The sequence below is a fragment of the Tetrao urogallus genome (assembly GCF_951394365.1).
Source record: "Tetrao urogallus genome assembly, chromosome: 13".
In the NCBI taxonomy this organism is placed as follows: Eukaryota; Metazoa; Chordata; class Aves; order Galliformes; family Phasianidae; genus Tetrao; species Tetrao urogallus.
In genome coordinates, this window is record NC_136826.1 from 15,025,125 (window position 1) to 15,045,851 (window position 20,727).

General features: G+C 45.1%; 2 protein-coding genes across 2 annotated transcripts in view; one reads left to right on the forward strand and one right to left on the reverse strand.

The window, feature by feature from the left end:
- Positions 1-14: 14 nt before the first annotated feature.
- Positions 15-2,672, forward strand: MMGT1 (membrane magnesium transporter 1; the record flags this gene model as incomplete). The annotated part of the gene is made up of 4 exons (XM_079541902.1): positions 15-96; positions 345-397; positions 1,247-1,350; positions 2,513-2,672. The coding sequence occupies 4 exons, from the start codon at positions 15-17 to the stop codon at positions 2,670-2,672; spliced, it is 399 nt and encodes a 132-aa protein (XP_079398028.1).
- An 11,391-nt stretch (positions 2,673-14,063) lies between these two features.
- Positions 14,064-20,727, reverse strand: part of LOC306951279 (integrator complex subunit 6-like) — a gene marked incomplete at both ends in the record, with an annotated part of 32,199 nt that continues 25,535 nt past the window's right edge. Inside the window, 7 exons of the mRNA XM_079541750.1 lie at positions 14,064-14,163; positions 14,579-14,672; positions 16,082-16,474; positions 17,333-17,564; positions 17,705-17,847; positions 18,374-18,497; positions 18,950-19,165. Of these exons, the coding sequence (XP_079397876.1) occupies positions 14,064-14,163; positions 14,579-14,672; positions 16,082-16,474; positions 17,333-17,564; positions 17,705-17,847; positions 18,374-18,497; positions 18,950-19,165 (1,302 nt within the window). The remainder of the gene's footprint in view (positions 14,164-14,578; positions 14,673-16,081; positions 16,475-17,332; positions 17,565-17,704; positions 17,848-18,373; positions 18,498-18,949; positions 19,166-20,727) is intronic.

Here is a 20,727-nt window from a genome sequence, read left to right on the forward strand (position 1 = left end):
GCGCGGCGGGCAGGATGGCGGCCGCCTCGCTGTGGAAGGGGCTGGTGGGACTCGGCCTCTTCGCTTTGGCCCACGCGGCCTTCTCGGCGGCGCAGCGTGAGTGTGCCGGGCGTCAGCGCCGCGGAGGGCTGGAGGGGGGGTCGGCGGGGCGCGGTCGGCACGCCGGGGAACTCGGGGCCGGGCTGCGGCCCTGCAGGGCGGGGGGGACGCGGGGCTCGGAGCTGCACTGGGCCGGGATGGCCGGCCGTGTCCGTGCGCGGCGGTCGGCGCGGGGTGGAGGTGCCGCGTCCACGGAGGTCGGGCCGGGCTCCGTGTTGGACGCCCCGCGCGTTTGTGTGTTGCAGATCGCTCCTACATGCGGCTGACAGAGAAGGAGGACGAGACGCTTCCCATAGATGTAAGTCGGGGTCGTGCGGGTGGTTGGGAAGCGCGGTGCCGTGCTGGTAGCTGGGTCTCTCTTGTGTTGACGTGGTAGGCAGGAATCCGCGGCGGAGCAGCTTTTAGGTTACCCGTCAATTCAGGTTTCTTCTGTTGAAAAGAACGCGATTTCTCCATCCCCACATCCCGTAGCTGTGTCTGTCAGGGCACAACGGCCCGGCCCTCTGCTCTCCCCCTGTCCTGATGCCTCTCAGCCAGGCAGTCCCTGAGCGCAGCCTGAGCTCCAGACAGCTGCTGCCCTGGTCTCCTGCTCTGCAGCATAAACACCATCCTCCCTCTGGCTCTTGTTGGCTGACATTTGTTTATCTAGCATGGCTCTGTGCCCGTCTGATGCCAGCACAACCTGCTTCCAAAGGGCCTTCTGTATTTTATTTTTTTCTTTTTTTAAATTCCGCTCCAGTTCTCTGTTCTGGTTTTGTGTAACCTCAAAGGTGAGGAGATGCTCACCCCCTACAAACAGCACCCCCTCCCCTCTGTGCAGCTACCATTGGGCACTGATACACTTCTCTGGAAGAACATTAGATCCTTAAGTGCACGAGAACAGTGTGTTGTTGTGCAGATCTCCCCGTGGAGCTGTGTGAATCAGTGCAGTTCATGCAGCACAGACAGGTTGTCAGGTGCTGTGAGCTTTTCTCATCTCTGTTGCTGAATAATCCCGTGCCTCAGTTTCCCTGCTGTTGAACTGGAAAGCACTTTCTGTCACTGGGTGAAAAGTGCAGGAGACACAGTTTGAAAGATGAGATTTTTTTTTTGTTACCATGAAGAATATTTAGTAATCGGTGTGTTGCATTGTTCCCCTCTCTTACAGATAGTTCTTCAGACTCTGTTAGCCTTTGCAGTTACCTGCTATGGGATTGTACATATCGCAGGAGAGTTTAAAGACATGGATGCCACTTCAGAACTAAAAAATAAGTATGTTTTATTTCTTCTCATAAACACATCCGTTACGCTCTGTGCAAATGGGGCACGTCTGTAAAGTGGCAGCATCAGGCTTGGCCTCTCCTTAGCTCAGCTCCTTCACACACAGCTGTGGCACACAGAATCAGTCATATTTGGGGAAGCCAATAACATGTGGAACTGAAGGCAGAGAGTTAGAAAACTGGAACAAATTAAATACATTTTCCCTTTACTTCTGTTCCAAAATCCTGCTGTGCAGAAATGTTTGCCTGGGGAGTAAGAGCTCAGCAGTCACAGAGCGCTGTTGTGAGGCAGTCTCACGTATCACGGGGCCGTGTGCCTGTCACACCCCCTGTTGCTTATGGCTTCTTCACAGCAAAAGCCTGTGTTGTTTGAATCTCACAGTGAAATATTCCAGGCAGAATGACAGATTTCTGCAGATTTCAAGAAAATAATGAACTTTGAACTGAGATTTTGAAAAGGGTGTGAAGTTAGGATGGCAGGGGTGGCCTTTTTGTCCGCTCCTGTAAGCCTAGGAGAATATGGAAACTAAACAAGTTGACATTGCCATAGCATTGCTTCATAGCACTTAAAACCCTGAAGTTCAGACGTAGAAAGGAATGGGAAACTGACAGTGTTACAAGTCATGAGGCTGTCACATGTGGTATACATGCAAATAGCCATCCGCAGCTCTGCCCCTGAGCTCAGGGAAGGAAAGTGAAGTTTGACAGCAGTATGGGCAGCCTCTGCAAACTGAACACGCAGAATTTGTCAGGCTTTGTATTTCATGGAATGCCTTTGGAGGGGACCTTGAAGATCATTACCTCCAGGCCACGGGCTGGGTGCCCCCACCAGTTCAGGCTGCCCAGGGCCTCATCCCAGCCAGCCTTGAACACCTGCAGGGGTGGAGCACAGCTCTCTGGGCAGCAGTGCAGGGCCTCACCGCCCTCCGATCAAGAGCTGACATCTAACCTAAATGTCCCCTTTTAGTTTAAAGCCATTCCCCCTTGTCTTATTTTCTCTTAGTTTAGAAAACATGTGAGGTGAGCATGGCCTTCCTGAGTTTTCTTTTCAAAACCTGCATTGCTTTGTAAAAGCTGGAATGCCCCAGACTGACTCTTCTAAAAGTCCTGCTCTAAAACAGTATTAACGCTGACTGTCTGCCTTTGTTTTGAAGGACGTTTGAGACGTTAAGGAACCATCCATCTTTTTATGTATTTAATCATCGTGGTAGAGTATTGTTCCAGTCCCCAGACACAGTGAATTCTTCAAGTCAAGATGCTTTGTCATCCAGCTCGTCACTGAAATTTCGAAAACTTGAACCTCTGCGCCGCTAAGACTTTTACAGATCCTAATAATAATCCAGGACACAGAGATGTAAATTGAAGTCGGGGATGTAAACACTTTTTTTTTAATTTCTGGAGCAGTATTTATATTGATCTTCCAGACTTTATAAAGTATATATATAAAAACTAAGGACCTTCTTTGTATGCTGTTGATGAAAACGAATTGGCAATGCGGTGTAAATTATTCTACAGTTATGCTGTGAAGCACATCTTCAAAATTTCACATACTAACAAAGTTGCAGGTAACCTAACTTCAGCTAAAATGAAAGACAAGCTAGATTTTACCACGATTACTGTTCTTTGCTAGGAGGGAATGTTTGAGTGCTATTTATTTTCTCAGTTTGCTTGCACTACAGTTTATAGAAACTCCTTCAGAAATACTGTGTGCACTGCATCACTTATCAGCAGAAAAAGGGCAGTGTTTCCTGTTCCTACAGAGCCACAGAGACCTGTGTGGTGGAGGTACAGGAAGTCAGAATGGTTGCATTTGTTTTTATTTTTTTACAATACTGGAAAGTGGTTTTGTGAAGGGTTTTGTTTTGGTTGTTTTTTTTTTCCTCAATTCTTCATTATCAAATGATTTCCTTGTTGCCCTCCTTTCTTTAAAAGCAAACTGTCCTACGTTGCCCTGTTTGCCAGGGATGTGGCTGTACAGTTGGTGCCTGCGTGGGGGAGGCAGCTCACTGCTGATCACATCAATGATCTACTATGCTCAGTTCCTTCACCCACTGCATTTTTGTTCTTTGATTGTGAATACAGATGACTGAATGGTGCAGAAGTACCTCTGAATGGTACCTCTGAATGGTTCCCCTTTTCTGTGAGAGGTATTTAAGTATCAGTAAGCAGTGTCCCTTCTGTAAAGGTTACAAGAGCAAGGTCCGGCAGCTGTGTCTGCTTGCTGGCATTAATACAGTACAGGTATTCAGCTAATTATAGTACAGTTTCCCCTTTTCTGCCTACAGAGCCATTAAAATTGATTTCTTTTTCTAGCTGAGCCTGGAGGTGATTTAAAATGACTGTCTTGATTGTGTTTATTAGGACAGATGATGCAGTCCTTAACTACTGACTTCTAAATTCTGATCCCCTCTTAGGGGCTGAATCAATGCTCACGTTTTCCTTGGTCTGGCATTTCAGTTCAGCAGTGGAACGCTCTTCTCCCACCTACCTGCCACAGCAAAGAGGGGGCAGTGCGAGATACTGATGGGGCCAACCAGAATTGATGATGTCTCACTGCCTCTGTGCAAAATCAACCTTTTGTTCTAGCACCTGTTTTTTAAACAGCTAAGAACCGTCAAAGGCAAAAAGCTTAGCAAAACTACTGTGTAAACTGAAGCCTCTCTTTCTAGCTCTGCCCATCCTATGGATTGGGTGCCCCAATGCTAGAGCAATACCCGTAGCTGCTGCTCTACAATCACTCTTAAACATCTGGGTTTGGTTGGAAAGGGTTACTCTGCCAATTAAAACCTTAAGTGTTCTGGTTCCCCCCTAGCTGGTGTCAGGGAGGGAAAGTGAGGCCAAAGGTCTGTAATCATTGTACCAGACTGATCCTGCAACTGTGGTTGGCAGTGAGCCATTGGGAGAGGGTATCTTAGAGCAAGGCTGCTCACCTTATATGTCTAAGAAGCCCCATTTGTGCTATGGTAAGGCTACACAGGCCTGTCCACGGTGGGCGGTGCTACCATCTGACAGTTGTAAGTCATTCTTGGAGAAACATTGGTTCCTCAGATGTGAGTCATGCTGGGAGCACCCTGTTGGCTGCACCAGGTCTCTGTGATGTGACAAGTAGCCTTACTCTTCAGCAGCAATGGTGTACAAAGCTGTACAAATTATTTTTTCTTATTGATCTTGCAATGTCCAATAAAAACTGATATCTTAAGAAGTGTTTGGGAGTGGCCTTTATTTCTCACCTGGAGCCTGCTGCAGGAAATCCCCAGTGAGAGCATATTGAAGCGACTCTATCAACAATAAGTGATCTTGCCTTAATGATGGCAGCTCTGTGTGACAGCGTGTGTCTGGCCTGGTGTTCATTTCTGGGAGATAAGATCAGCGCATGGAATGAAAATAACGCGCTGCAAGGAGCTAAAGACGACGCTTTGGATGAAAATGTTACAGGCCGGTGGTTTTCTGCCTTGGCCATAGCAAAGGCTTTCCTAGCCCTGCCTGCCCACAAGGACAGGCTCCAGCAAGGGCTGCTCTTGCAACAGCTGCTGGGGGAACAGGCAGACTGCTTCCAGGCTGGAGGTAGTTCCAATCGCAGACTTGAGCAAGATCTCTTTGCACTGCCTGTTCTGCTTTTCTTACGGGGAAGGTTGGAAAGATATCAAAATAGAGGAGCTTGCTTAACTACAGAGTGAAGAAAGCAGCAGGCTCACCCTTCATCTGCTTCCTGTGCTGTCACAGCTGTCTGCATCCGGCACTGAATACAAGGGTGCAAAAGCCAGCAACTGGTGTCTTAAAGCAGCTTAACCCGCTCCCAAGGATGCAGTGTGCTTACCCTGCATGGCAGTTCCTCACAGATAAGCCAGCCTTCTTGAAAAGCAAACATAAGTTGTGCCAACAGCCCCTTGGATGAAACCAAATAGGAAGAGTTTCAGCCTCACCCAACACTCTTCTACCGCCTTCCACTGATTCGGCTGCAGGATGCAACGTTTCTACTACATGAAATTCTAAAACAAAAAAAAGGAGCTGATAATTTGCATTCATTGTGTCACAGATCGTTCCCTGCCAGGGGCTGGGAGATCTCTGGTGGAGAGCTCTGTGCTCCAAGAGGGGTCAGTAAGGGCAGAACTGCAGCACCTCTTCTGAAAATGACTTCAATGGCACGCGTTTGTTCCAGGTCTGGTGTCGCAAAGGTCTGTCTCTCTTCTCTCCCCTCCCCCCCCATAGGAGCTGGATCCCGCAGATCCCCATGCAATTCCTGCTGCCCCCAGGCCTGGCAGGCAGCCAGCATCCTGGGGAAGGGCACAGAAAAGCTGTTCTGAATGTTAAACAAGCAGAAAACGTTGGTACCAGCTTTCCTTGGCCACAACCAGCAGCGAAGACAAACCTCCTCCTGGCTGCTCGGCCTTGAGGGTCACCTTGGAACCTTCACCACCTGGGGGAGAAGTGCAGTACGAATAGATGGGGCACCCCAGCAGGTGAAGGCCTGTTAATCAGTCGGACATTTGTCTCAGTGACACAATGTCATTTCAAAACACTTCAGACCACAACAAAAGCTATATCCTTAAAATGGCAGCTAATTAATTCTCCTGTCTTGCTCATTTAATCCGTTTTCCAGCCACGAAAGGCAAACTGGAGTTCATGAAGCAGAGGCAGCCCAGACAGAGCCTGGCAGAAGCAGGAAGGCTGTCAGGAGCACAGAATGGAGGAGCACTGAACACAGGAGCATAGAACACAGCATCAGTGAACATGAGCACCCCTTCGGCAGGGGTGCAGGCTATACCGTGTCACACTTAATCAGTCACTTTTAAAGGAAGGAAGGAGAAAAAAGGGTGAAAATGGGATTATCCAACCAATGGCCCATCCTACACCAGTGGTCCATGGGAACACACAGAGCCCAGTGCAATCATTGCAGCCAGGCAGTGCCCTCCTGCCCTTGCTGGTGCTGCTGAACCTGTTCCCTAGGTTCAGCCGCAGGCACTCCAGATTTAAAACAGAAAAATCACCCCCTCCTCCCCCAAGAATTTTCAGCTGTGTGGTTTAGGGAAATTCAGGGCCAGCCACGCAAGGCCAGAGCTGATGTGCACAGAGCCCCAGGGCCCTGAAAGGACTCTGCTGCAGCGAGTGCTGAGGCAGGGATCTACACCTTGTGCTGGGTGCACCAGTGCAAAGAACAGACACTACAAGTGGTTGGCAGCCCTCTGTCACATACTGAACTGTGCCCAGGGACTTCAGTGCAACCAGTGGGATTTCAGCCACAGCTCCACCACCATCACCACTTGGAAGCAGTTCTGCTTGTGTTGCTGCTGCCATACCTACCTGAATAGCACAGTCCCAAAAGGATCGCAATGGAAAACCTGCAGCAGAGTGAGACCTGCATTCTTCTTCCATTGGACAGACCCACATATCCTCTGGGGAAGAACAGGGCTGGTTAATAAACGCAAACATAGTGCAGGCACAGCAGTGCTGCTGCTTGGGTTTGGCCAGAGCTAACAGCAGAGGACAACCTCTGGAAGAGACAGGGCGAGATGTCCTCTTACCCTGCACAGCATGAACAGTGCTCATTTCTTGTGGTTTGGGGAGGGCTGCAAGGCTTTCTCCTTTCTGCCCTTCCTTCTCACACCAAGTGGGAGCCACACAGCTCAGAAGAACTCAAACCTGCAACGTTCCCAGCAGCTGGAACACTCAGCAGGGATCAGCCAGCACACAAGTTAGGACAGAAGCCCTGGAAGAAGCAAGGTGAGTCACTGCAGATGTGGTTCCAGAGGAGCAGCAGGGCACAGATGCCCATCAGCCCAAAACCACAATCCTGGCTGGCAATGGGAACAAGCACACAGCCTCCCAAAGACAGGCACGGCTGAGGTTTGCACCTATCTCAGGAGAGACATCTCTAGGCACTGATGTCTAAGGATGGACAGAGCAGAGCTTTAACTGGCATTTTCAAACTCCTACAGGCTTCCTACTGTGACATGAGCAGCCCCCTTCACGTCCTTGCTCACTCAGCCCTGTCCTGCCTCAACGTGGTGAGCACACCAAGTCCTGAGGTGCAATGCAGGCCCTAGGAAGGAAAGCGCTCTCTGGTTACATCTGTGTGAACGCAGCATTTTGCAGCTGGAACCCAGGCAGCTTTCAGTTGCCCTGTGAAGTCAGAGCCTCCTTGGGGCTGTGTTGCACTCACTTATGGAAAAAGCCAGCACCCAACCTACCCAGCAGCAGCTTCCTTTCTCAGCCCGGGCTGTGACTCACCACAGACCGCCTTCCCCCTGGGGAACATGCTGCCAGCTGCCAGGAAGGAGCAGAGTCTCCTGCCCTCACCTCACCTCACCTGCACCAGGTGAGCTCCCTGCCCAGGGCAGCACTGAGCCCCTGCACGCCCTGCCCACACCCAGCCCTGGGCGAGGGAATGGTGCTGCCGCAGCATTTCAAGTACACTGAGTTTGTATTCCTGCTCTCTGCCCGTACTCCTGCAGAAGGATGTGCTGAACGCAATGTATTTCAAACGGCCTTTTCTAGAGCTCGCCAGTCCCCCACCATCTCCTCTCCCACTAATGACTACTTTGGATTGTGGCTTCTACGCTCTGCCCACTGCTTGTTGGCAGAGGAGAGAGCACTGAATCCAGGGATGCCAGAGGAATTTAAAACACGCTTTTGTAACGGCTGAGAAAGACAAGGTGCTGGAGCAGCTCAGGTCAGAAACCAGAACTCGAGTTTTAAGAGGGGACAGCAGCCTATGGCCTTTGGCCACATCTCTGCAGCCCTCCTCCCCCCCCCCCGCTGTCCCAGCCCCTTCTCTCCAGCCCTCCTCAGCCCACTGACAGCACAGGCCCAGCAGCCCGCATGCTGCTGTAGGGTGGGATTTCCAACACCAGGGAAAGAATTCAGCGTACAAGACCAAATTAGGGCATGCATTTTATAATCTTTGCTAGTGACATGCTATACGACCTTGGGTAAGTCCCTCCATCCTTCTTTAAAGATGCTCTCGGAGGAGTGCCGTGACACCCTAATTAGCAGCCCAAGAAGCACTTGAGATAGTTTGTCTCCCTTCCAAAATACCCAACCGCAGATGAACTGGGACAATCTTCGCTTTGAATTCTGCAAGCAACTGGGATCCAAGCTGCTCTCAGATCAGCCACTTAAATAACACAATCAAAGTTAAATGTGCCAGCTGTGCACAAAGGATTGTAATATGCTGCACAGACTGGAAAATAGCTTCAAGAACTGATGTTATTTTTCCATGGCTGGGATGCCACTGTCGAGCAGCTGCATTATAATAGTCTGCAATCAGCAAAAATTTTAGCACTTTTTAGTCCTGGGGAGGAAGGCTCATTGTTATTTCTGTCCAACTTACAAAAGCAGCCTTGATTCCTGAGGCACCCCTTACCAAGAACCGCCGCAGCAAGAGAAACTGACAAAAAGCCTTCAATGTCCCGTGCTCAGAGCTCAATTACACCAACCATTTCCTAAGTGAAACAAGTTGTGCACGCAGTACCTGCTCACACCACTACCACCACTTCAAGAAATAGCATCTGCCTTTCCACACTCCTGCTGCCCACTGCCAAACACCCAGCGTGCTCACTGTCAGTGCACCCAACCACTGCGCCCATCCAGGCCCGTGCAGTGGGATGGCTGCAGGGCACGGTTCTTCCTCTGCACAGCAGCAAGAGGGAAAGCCTGCCGACTGCATCGCTCCTAAAGGATGGAAGGTCTCTGATACGTTCTACAAATCAAATATTGACAAATAGAATGTAAAATTAAAATACGCACGCACTCTGAGAAAATGACAAAAACCAGGCAGGCCGTGCAGAACAAGCTTTGCCCTTTTGGCTACAGAAACACTCTGAGCCTCTCCTCCTCCTCGCTGCCCTGCAAGCATTTTACAAACAGGCACAGCACACAGATGCCTCACCAACAGCTTTGTCCTGCTCAGCATGGCCAGGGCAGCACAGGTACCCAGAAACTTGCCAGAGGTGCACAGTATTTTCAGGGACATCACACAGTACTGCCTGCATTAGAGGAGTGGCAGTGACTGAGATGACAGCAATAATGCCAGGGGTTTGGCTGCTTCCACAGCAGCTGGAGCCGATCCTAGAATCAAAAATAACTGTGAAGCTCCCATTGCAGAAGATAAAAGAGATAAAACTTCCCCCGGCTCTCAGAAAACAGATCTGCAGCAAAAATCCGACTGGGAGGTTTCCATTCTGCTGTGTTTCCCAGACCAAGCTGTTCTTCTCAGCTTAACCAGAAATTGTACGCGAGCTTTGGTCCAAGTTCAAAAACAAAGACGCCAGCTTCTTCAGCAGCTCCCCAACTCATGTTAAAGGCTCCTTTTCTTGACACGGTATCAGCAGTTTCCATTCCAGGAAAACCCACGTGGCTGCCAGTCCAGGGCAGCCATAGGCAGTGATGTTGTTTCACCACATCTGAAAATACATCTGCACTGAGCCGACTGCAAGGTTGTACAACAGTTTAACCTCTTCCTCAGCATTTCTTCCCCCTTTTTCTGAACTCTCAACAATCGGCTGCTGAAGTCACCACATCTGCACCCCCAGCCCTGAGAACAGTCTCATAGGCTTCTTCAATAAGGTTCTGAAGCAGAAAACAGATGAAACAAAACTGGCTTTTACAGCATCCAAGAGGCAGCTGCCGTTCCCACCAACTCTCTCAAACCCTGTACTCACACTCCCTGATGGACAACAGGGTTCCTGCAGAACTCCACGCTGCGTCAGCCACTACCAAGAGCCAGTTGCAAGCACTATCAACACAGCAGAGAAGAAAAGCACCAACACTGAAGCCAAGCCAGCAGGCCGCTTCCAGGGATGAAGTAATGTGCTGATCTGCAGCTGGACTGGGATGGCCCAGTAAATCAGACACACTCAGTGGCTTTGGTTTAGTCTTCCCCACCTGAAATGCCACTGTAAGGAAGGCACTCAAAAAGCCCATCACAGGATTGACAACTAAACCATTCCTGCAGGCCACAAGCTTTTGCTAAATCCCAAAGCATTCTCCTTCTCCTGTTTCTTCCTTTTCCACTTGACAGACTTCAGAGCTTGTTTTTGCAGACCTGAAAGTTGTAGCTCCATTTAAACCCAGTGACTAACATCCTTCCTTCAGATCTCTGCCAAATGCTGTTTTTGCCAGATTTGAGGTGTCTTTGGCCTCATTTTCAGCTTAACTAGGTTGCATATTCTTCAGGACAAGTGCTACAGAGCCCATTTGCTAAAGGTGTGATATTGCCATGCTGGCTGTTATGAAACACTCCAGTTCAGCTTTACAAACTGTTTGTTTCCATTAGGCAATCCATTTTCACTCTTATTTTTTCCATCAGAAGCTTCTTAGCAGATATTAAAGAAACAAAACTTAATGCACTACATCACTGCCATTTCAGTCAGCCAGCTCAGAGGCAGGACCCAGAGAAAACTACAGAACAAAAATGTTACGGGAAAATTACTTTTTCCTGTAAAGGGAGACATGAGACCTCTTAACCATTGCAAAGCCAAGCACAGCTGAGCAACAGCCTCTCCAGCTGCTATTTCAGAAGATGACAGTCGCTTTCTGATGTTGGCTAGGCCTGGGGAAGAATACATCCCTGCACATCATAAACGTACAGCACGCAAACTGGAAACAGGAGCACCTAAGAGACATCAGCAAGTGGGCCTGAGAGCAGTAAGGCTGCAGGCTCACTTCAGGAAAGGGAAAAGCTTCTTGTTTGTAAGAGAAGAATGAAGACAATAAGCACTAAGGATGCCCAATCAGGGTCAACAAAAAAAGCAGAACACATACAGATATCTGGACACCAGGGCACCACACTTTTCCACCTTTAGCAGGAAGATACACTGTCAATTTAGACTGTTAAACAATGCTCCTTATGGAAAACACAGCAAGCTACAGTTGTGGTTTTTTTCCCCTAACATTTCACTTTAGATGTGCTGCATTATTCCAATCTTGTACAAGGGCTCAACAAACGCAAGTACGATCAAAGCACACGCAGCTTTCCAAATTCCATCCACAGACACATTTCCACTGCCCAGCCTGTGCCCGTTTCCTCATCCCACGGAGCACTCTTGCTGCTCAGAAGCTGACCAGAAGCACTCAGTAGCACTGCTGCAGGGGTCACAGTCTCCACGCACAAGAAGGAAGGTCTGACACCAGCACAACCCTTCCTGGCTGTCCTGGTTGCACATCAAAGTGAACTGTGCTATTTGAAAGCCATGGCTGTATTTTTTTCAATGCATTTGCCATCCACATCAAACAAGGTTGTTTGTTTTACAAAGGATTCTGTTAATATTCTCCTTAACACAAGTCTGAGAACATCCACTGGCTTCCTAAGCAAACAATGTTCATTATGTGCTCCACTTGGGATGTAGGACCGTGTTCATCCAGACTTTTCTTCATCTTCTCATTGAACAATCTGAAGATGGTATGTCTTCTTTCTTTCTTATGAAGATTCATGTCCAGTTCAGTGTAAAGCTGCTTCCCCTCTGATGTTCTTACCCAAATTCATTTTATTCCTGTGCATTTTCTGATATACAGGTTTCCAAACAAGGTCACCATCTCCCTACACCTGATTTGGCAGCCAACTGTATCACATCAAAAGATTATGTTCAGATACTACACAAACAAGGTCACTAGCTAAAAACTCAGCCTCTGCACAGGCACACTGTGATCAAGTAGCTCTCCTGGAATCACTAAAGAAAATTAAGTAAGAATCGACTGGAAGAAGCCCATCTCCTCTTACCACCTACTATTAAAAAACACTATTAAAAAATCACAAGCAATTCGACGCACATAACTATGCATTTTAAAACCATGTACAGGCAGTACATGTGACCTACTGTCAATCAATCCCATCTCAAGAACCCAACATTTGGCATGCAAGGTCCATTCAGGTGACATATGACTTCCACATAACGATTCTGAAGAGCCGAATCCCAATTTGTATCACTTATCTCCGAGGTATGACTGTATCTTTTAAAAATATGTTCAACTGTACAGATAAGTAACAGCTAAGAGTTTACAGTCACTTCTTTCCCTGTATCATTTCATCCACATAGCATTATAACAGAGAGTTGCTGCTGCTGGAATTTATTTTGTTTCTGAACTTCACTGGTGTAATTCCAACAGTCAAACTACCACTTCCAGAGGGTGCTTCAGAGAACAAGGAAAATACATCTCACAGGCTGGCTAGTCCTGAAAACACCAGTAGGAACAGAAGTCCACGTCACCAACTTTGATCAGTTTCCCTGCCTCTTGTGCTGGCTGGTCAAATAGAATCCTTAGGATGTTCACAGTACTTCATAAAGAGCTCATTCACATGAGCACAACTTCATCCTGTCGTTTAAAACAAAGCTGTTAAAGGATCAGAGGATGTTTTTATACGTGAACAACTGAAAATACAGAATTATCTGAAGAGCCACCTACTACTGGCATCTTATTGGTACTGTTAAAAGGAAGAATTGAATTACATGCAGGTGCTTCAGTCTTCTTTGCATGTTCTGTGAATATAAAATTGCCTTTTGACAAAAGAGGAATAGAGGAGAGGATACCAACTCAGGTAACCATGGATTTGGTCAGATGGAACTCAGTGAGTGAAAACGTGCACCCTGCACAAGCTGAACTGACTGATGGGGCAAGGCACACCAGGGCTCGTGCCATAGGAAGATGAATACAAACACGATCTGCAGCTGCTGCCATAAGCTGAGTTTGAGGGCGTGCAGACCAGAATTACAAAAACATCAGCAGCCTGCTGCTGACAGACAACTGGTGGAACTCAATGCTGCCCGCTACAGACTCCTCAGATCAGCACTTCTTAAAAATTAATAAAATGGTTTATTTTATATATACATTATGTTCCAAAAAATTTATACAGTTAAAATATCAAATTAGTGATCTGGTAACAATACTGTTCAAAATAATCTCTTTTGTATGAACATTAAAATACACGTTTTTAAAAGCGTTTCCTTTTAGTGCTTCCAAAGCACAGCGTGTGCCAAGGCCACCTGAAGAATCTCCGTCCTCCTCACAGGATGAAAGAGAACTGAAGTCGGGGACCTGGGAAGCCTCAGGTGCACTTTCATAATGTCTGCAGACAAAACAGAAGAGAGTCTGAGGTAGATTGTTTAGTGACCATCAGGTGGTAACAGTCACAGGGCTGTCTTTAGCTTTCATTAACACAATAGCAGTTTCTTTACTCTCAATCTACACTGAATCTCAAGTTTAAAGGCATGGCTAGTAGTTCTCAGGAACAAGACCCTTGTCTCTGTGGTGGCAACATGCAATATTACCAGTGCAGGTGTTTCTGGGAGGGTTTTTTTTTTGGGGAACACATGGGATCTCTCTCCACGATGCAGACAGTGTGTGCATTTGACAGTGCCCCATTTAGTGCAACCTGCTGCCTATAGCACGTAAATGTCTAATGACAGTGTTCAAATGAGTAAATTCTCATCACCTGCAGGAGGGGCAGCAATGGTTATTTTCTTCAGCCTGTCGAGCAAATAGCACCCTCCACAGGAAAAAAGCCACACCTTTCATAGCAAATCCTTAAGGTTATAGCCCAGCTCCTGCCGATAGAGGTTTGTAAAGTTAAAGCTCCACTGCTTCTTCTCAGACTCTGACAGTAAAATCAGTTGACTGCCAAGATGGTGACGGCAACAGCTGCATTCTCTTCCACTCTTCCGCGGCACAGCAAACTCATTCCTGGTCCGTATTCGTCTGGCTGGTAAACTATTATCTACTGTTGACATGATTAACTCTGTTGGGTAGGCTGTTGAACTCTAGTTCCTCTAGTATTCTCTCTAAGTGTTGTATTAAGACACGTTTTTTAAACCTAAGGAAGAGAAAGAAGGTTATTTATTTATTTATTTCCCAAAAAATAACAGTTTGACAACCCAGTGTCATTTAGCTATGACAAACACTACTACCAGAGCCTCTGTTACCAGCATGGGAGAGCTTCCTTTATTTGAGGATTGGACTGGCAAATGTGATTTAGTACAGCCACCATTCCCAACTCAGACAAATTCTGAGTTTTTCTTCCAACAACCACCATCTTTCTATTCTACATTTTCTTCACCTAATGGCCATTTACTCCAGGAAATGTAAGGGCAGACTGACAGCTAGAACAACTATGCTAACTGAAATATGTCAAAATAGGAAAACAAAGTAGCAGTACTGGAAATTTTTATATTTTATTAACACAATCCAAAGTAACCATTCATGACCGAGTCATTTTTGTCCATACAAACCTTGCTGCTTCCTTGATAGCAAATTCAATGAAATACTTCTGGATTTCCATAGGTCCTTGTACCTCTTCAAGAAGAGAGAAGATTTTTTCATAATCTAAAAAAAGAAAAAAAAAATTCAAACAGTTTAGAAATACATCTTTTGAATGCAGGTTCAATAACTCTGAACAGTTGAAGCAACAAAGCCCAGAGTTCCACACTTCAGCAGACATGCTGGACAAAAAAAAATATCCAGCGTTAGCTTTGTGCACAAGAAAGCAGTGATACAAATAATCTGAAGCAATACTGATGATCTGGTATCCAAATGTGTCACTGAAGAATTAGGTTCTCTTAAGTGAGCAACAGCTGGAAACATCAGCCCTTGGAAAAATGCAGGCGAGGTCTGAGCAGCAGAGAAGATCAGCACGGATGCAGCGCCAGCAGCAGCAGCAGATAGGAGCAAAGAGGCATCCCCTCTTTCATGCCTCCCTGAACACTGCAGCAAGGCATGCCACAAGAACTGATCTGCCACAGTGATTATGTCTCAGTGAAATGCTAAGCTTTGGGAAAGCAACAGAAGATCAGAAAAAGTTAAGAATAAATAGTCCATCTGATTACCAGCTCTTGACAACGTATTAGAAAAATGCTCAGTAGTTTACATTGTAGAAATAACTCACTTGGATACAGACTACATTGAGTTCATCCACAGTTTAAGAAGAATTGAAAGATTATGCCTATGGTAAGTCCTACAGCATACACATTAGCTGGAGATACTCTATAGTTAACAAAAGCCAAGGTGCCAAGTTACTTTTTCTGACAACAATTCAGATTTTGGGGAATTATTAAACCTTACAAGAAAATAGACAACAAATGAATTTTAGTCTTCAGTTCTTATGGGCTCACAACAGCATTCCATCATTAATTACACTCTTTCTCAAAATAATAAGATATTATTGTGCTGTTAACTGCAATTTTCCCTTTCCACCAACCACATTTCAAGGTGTACCAGCCCTCATAGCTACATATGCCTTTGCCCTCAATCACAAGTTCTGGCAAACACAGAACAAAGTACACAGGGTATATATACATATATATATACACACACAAGGAGTACTGCAATATAAGGGAAAGTCTAAGATAGGCATTGCTGACTGTTAGCCTTCCACTACTGAAATATCAAGTCTCATAACATCATTGGTAACACTTACAAAAATAAAACCTGTGAAAGTTGCCTCATAAGATACTTCTTACAACAGTTAATCTAACTTAAGGGGAAAGCAAGGTCACTTGGCACTCATCCACACACCCTGCTGTCAACTCACCTGCCCTCCCATTTAAGGACCTTCCTCCTTTCCCATTCCCCTTCTGCTCATATCCAAGTTATCAGAAACAATTTGAAACCTGAAGTTCTACGAATTTTCAAAATAGCTCCTGACATAAAAGAAGTCTTCTCTCTCCCTTGCCCATTTTTAGTGTATTACATATATATATTATATTACATTATATGTTATATAACAAAGAACTTACTTCTTCCAGGTTTGCGAACCTCTTTCATCACTTTAATTTTGATATCAGCATTGTTTCCCTCCAGCATCATAGGTGTTATTTTAAAGGAATTTGGCACAGATTCTGAAGCCGCCTCCATCGCTCGTTTTTGGTCATCTCCAGCCACACTGTAATTTAGAGGCCCTTGAACAAGTGCATTGGTGCCTGCTTTGTGATCCAAGCCATCTTCACTTAAACAATTGAACTCATCAGGTAGAGAGTCCAAGTCGTTGGGTAACATTTCATCATCTCCCATAGCAGCTGGAACAGAGGGGGCCAGTTGTACAGATATGCCATCAATTTGTTTTTCCAGCAATTGACAATTTTCTGCTTTCTTCTCTCCATTACCATCTTGGACAATATTGTTAGTGGTGTCTACAAAGTAAAAAGATGCATATTATTATTGAATAATTCAGTATCAAAAGCCAAAAAAGGAAGTCACTCTGCATCCCTTCTCATTTAAAGTACTGTGTCACGATCAGAGAGTGCTGAGTAATTCTCTTCAGAAGTTTTATCCAATAATCAAGGCAATCAAATGAAAATATCCCTTAGGATAGCAACCATCTGATGGAATTGTCACAAAGACATCATTTTCTGAATTCCTATTGCAGTGCTATGACTTCTAAGTAAACTAAAAATCACAGAATCACAGAACTGTAGGGGTGGAAGGGAGCTCTGGAGATGACAGAGTCCAACCCCACAGCTGACGCAGCCGCAGCAGGTGGCACAGCTCAGCGACCAGACGGGTCTTGAATGTGTCCAGAGGAGACTCCACAACTTCCCAGGGCAGCCAGTGCTCCATCACTCTGACAGTAAAGAAGTTCAAGTATTCCCTCCCCTAGCTCAACAACTCAGAGTATTCTCTTGACTCTGCTGCAATAGGTATGTAAACATAACTGTATTTGTTTTTACTTTCCTTCCTGACCTCTCCTTTCCCCACTGCAGAATACACAAATGAGGACTAAAAGCTAAAATGAAAGGCTCGCTAACTCCAAAGCACCTTGGCGAAAGGTTTCAGAACTTTTTAAAAATATTTCATCAAATTATTGTTCATTCAGGACTTCATTAACTCCAAGAATAGCCTGCTTAGCTACAACAAAAGAAATCCTATCTTAATCATCATTAAAATTAGCCTATTAGCCTAGAAATCACAGAGAGTTTGCTGGTTTGGTTTTTTTTTAATCTATTTTGCATGGACTTTCCACTTCAGATTTGTACTACAACTCAACACACCTTTATTTGTCGGTACACCTTTGAGGTTCGCATGTGCCAGGGATCCAGAAGCACACGGTGGCCCTTTCCCACCAACATGATTTGTTACAACTGGTGGTGACTGTGGCCTTCTCAACAGTGGTGACATGCTACGCCTTCTCTTTAGAGATGCTGGAGTATTTGGCTCTCCAGGACGCTTTATCTTATTCTGAGGCCCAGCAACAAATTCATCTGCTTCATCTATCATCATCCCCTGAAAAAAAATACATATATATGTATATAAAACAAGTAAGAAAACACATATATTGCTTTATCAATTCCTAGATTAATTCCCTCTGCGACAATGCATGTGGCTTTCAAATAACAATACAGCAGATAACGGATTCATCCTACCTTCTTATCCTGCTTGAATGGATTGCCAAATGTATGAAGCCTTTTTGGTTGATCTGGATCAATCTCTCGAAGGGGTGAAGGCATCATTTTCAAGTATTCCTGGTAATTCCCCATTTGAGCAACAGGAACACTGTGAAGGCAGTCTGCAGCACAACAAGACATCTTAATGGAGTCGACCTTAAAACTAAGGCAGTAAAAGCCTCACACACTTCAACTGCGAGCGTCAGTATTTAAGAAGTAGAAAAGTACAAGACTACAATTTCAGAAACAAGGTTTGTAAGAGTGAAGTTTAACTGGCAAAAGAATGAAAAATAAGCAAGTTCAATCTCTATTTTAAACTGCAAATTTAGACCACCAGCACTTAACTAACAAGGGTGAAGTGAAACACGTCTCCCCCTTTGTATACAAACAGGTTGACTGCAATGTATTGCATGGGAAATTTCTTCCACAACACTGCTTTTTAAAACTCAAAGCAAGCACAACATATTTCCCGCCAGAAGGCAAATGTTTCATTCTTCCCCTTTCAGAGTCTAGCAAAAGATAATGATTGACTCAATAAAAGATGCAAGGTCCACTTCCTTCCCACATGCAGGACAGAAAGTTCCACTTCAGTCAATTAAATCGTTTTGCTCTCTTCCAAACTGTTAATGAGTAACAGTGGCAGCATACCTTCATCCTGCCCCACGATGTGCCTGTGTGTTTTCAGAAGATTGGTTCTCATCCTGGTTAGCTGATCTAGAAGGCTGCGCCGAGGAATATCGTATGCATTCCTGAATGCCTGTGGCTTCAAATCCTAGTTTTATAATAAAACAGATAACCTTCAGTTAACCCATCAGTGCTCACACACAGAGGAATTTCTCTATGACCTGTAATAACATCAACTACTAAAAAAAATTATTCTAAAGCAACTTCAGATCTTCATCATCAGATACAGCAGACTCAATTTTTTTTCAACAGTGCTTTCAGTTTTAGCAAAACTAATAGCATTCATTTCTGGACTGACAACACTAGCTGCCTTGTGCAGAGATTGTCACTTCCAACACAGTAATCTTTGCTTAAGACTGGGATTTTCAAATTATGTCCCAAAAGCACAGGCAAAAAATTGCATTTCCTCTATTTACGTCAATGATGCATTTTTCAAAATTCAGCAAAAGTCCTCAATTCCTTCTCCTGTGTGAAGACCATAAAAATTACTCATTTCAAACAAACCAACTGCTGAATCATTCAGAGCACCGAGCTGTTTACCTTGTTTAAGAGTCCTATGTGGAAGCCAGCAAATTCTTTAACATTCATTTCCGCCAGTCTCAGAGGAGATTCCCCAGTGATACCTTGAAGCAGTTGCTTAAAATCCCTACTGTGCACCAAGGAGAGGCCACTGGAATGATTTTTCACTTTTATTCCAATTTCTTGTGGAACTTTCTTACCCACTGAACCTATTATCCGTTCCGACTCTATTTTTGTCTAAAATGGAATCACATCACGAGTTAAAGAATGAGCAAGCATTGCAGACTTCCAGTATAAAACATCAACAGAATAAAACTACAATTTGGTTCCCAACCACTCAACAAATGGGAGAACTACCTACACCCAGGGATATACTGGAGGACACATATTAGATCTGGTTTAGAATAAACTCCCACTGCGCTAGCATAGAGAAAAAAAATATTTAGCCAGTTTATCTAAATTTACAAGCCAGTAGGTGGTTCTGAATGTCCCTGATTTTGCTGCAAGTCTGCAACTTCCTTTTTGTGCTCCTGAAAAATCACTTTTAAAAGGGAAAAACAAAAAACTATCTGGAGGTGGGATGCCTCAGGTTAATGTCAAGTTCTGTTCAAAACAGTATTTCAGATTTCATTTTGATACAACCTAATAACTAAGATTTGTAGTAGGCTTGCATCAAGATAAGGGAGTACAGTAGTTAAACCTACAGGTATTTGCTTCATGTTAAGCTTCTGAAAACATGTAACTCCTCCAATCAACAAAGTTTTCTTATTACAGCTACAGATGACTGTACTGTACTAAGCATGGTGATCTCAACCCACTTCCCCCAGATCTCATCCTCTACAGGATTTGTTTCACTGTTTATGGGAAACTCTGAATTTTAAGGACAGATGAAACACATCAGAGTTCAGGAATTGCTTGGCCCTATATAGGAGCCTATAATGCATGCAACACATTTAAACTGTTTCATGTCCTGACAACGTCTGCGAAAACCACAGTAGTCATTTCAAACCATTCCAACTCCATATTGCAGATTAATAATAGAATTTGTGTGTCATTACATTAGCAAAATAACACATTTTATGCCTAATAGATGCTCGGTCATTCAGAGGCTTTTGGAACATATTTTGTGCATTCTTTAAGGCGGAGGATCTTTTCTTTGTGATTTCTAAGGGTTGCACTGCTATGCAACTGCCTTCTAGACATTAAACTACTGTTGCAAGAACCATTCATGCTAAGGAGGCATGGCTTTCAGACAGTTACACCCAAAAGGGCATTACTGACAAAAAGAGAAAGATCCATAAGACTATTTTTCATCAGGTGACACAACACACATAATGGATCTGACCTGAAGGAAACAGGAAGCTCAGATATAAAATGTTAATTGTGATCTTACTCGCCATGGACGGGCATGTCCACTGTTTGGAATGTACACACTGCTAAGGCATCCACGGAATAAATGTGGAACTGAGAGCAAGCCTCTGACTTCAGCTCTGATGAATAATGCAAGAGCAGTCATAAATCCAATTAGTGATAATCTTTGGAATGCAAAGATCTAGCAGACACTTAAAATGCAGCTGAGGAGGCCTCCTCACTCCCCTCCACCACTTACAGAAGGCACAGTCACTGGCTACAGAGTCACTCTGAGTTCATCCGTGTTTGTGGTGGAAACGCTCACCCAGTCCTCGATTACAATGTGTGCTGAACACCCATATGAACTCCCACAGGGATTAACTGTGTTATAATAAGATTATCACAAACTAAATAATCAACGCACTTCTAATTGCAAAGGTTTTATCAAT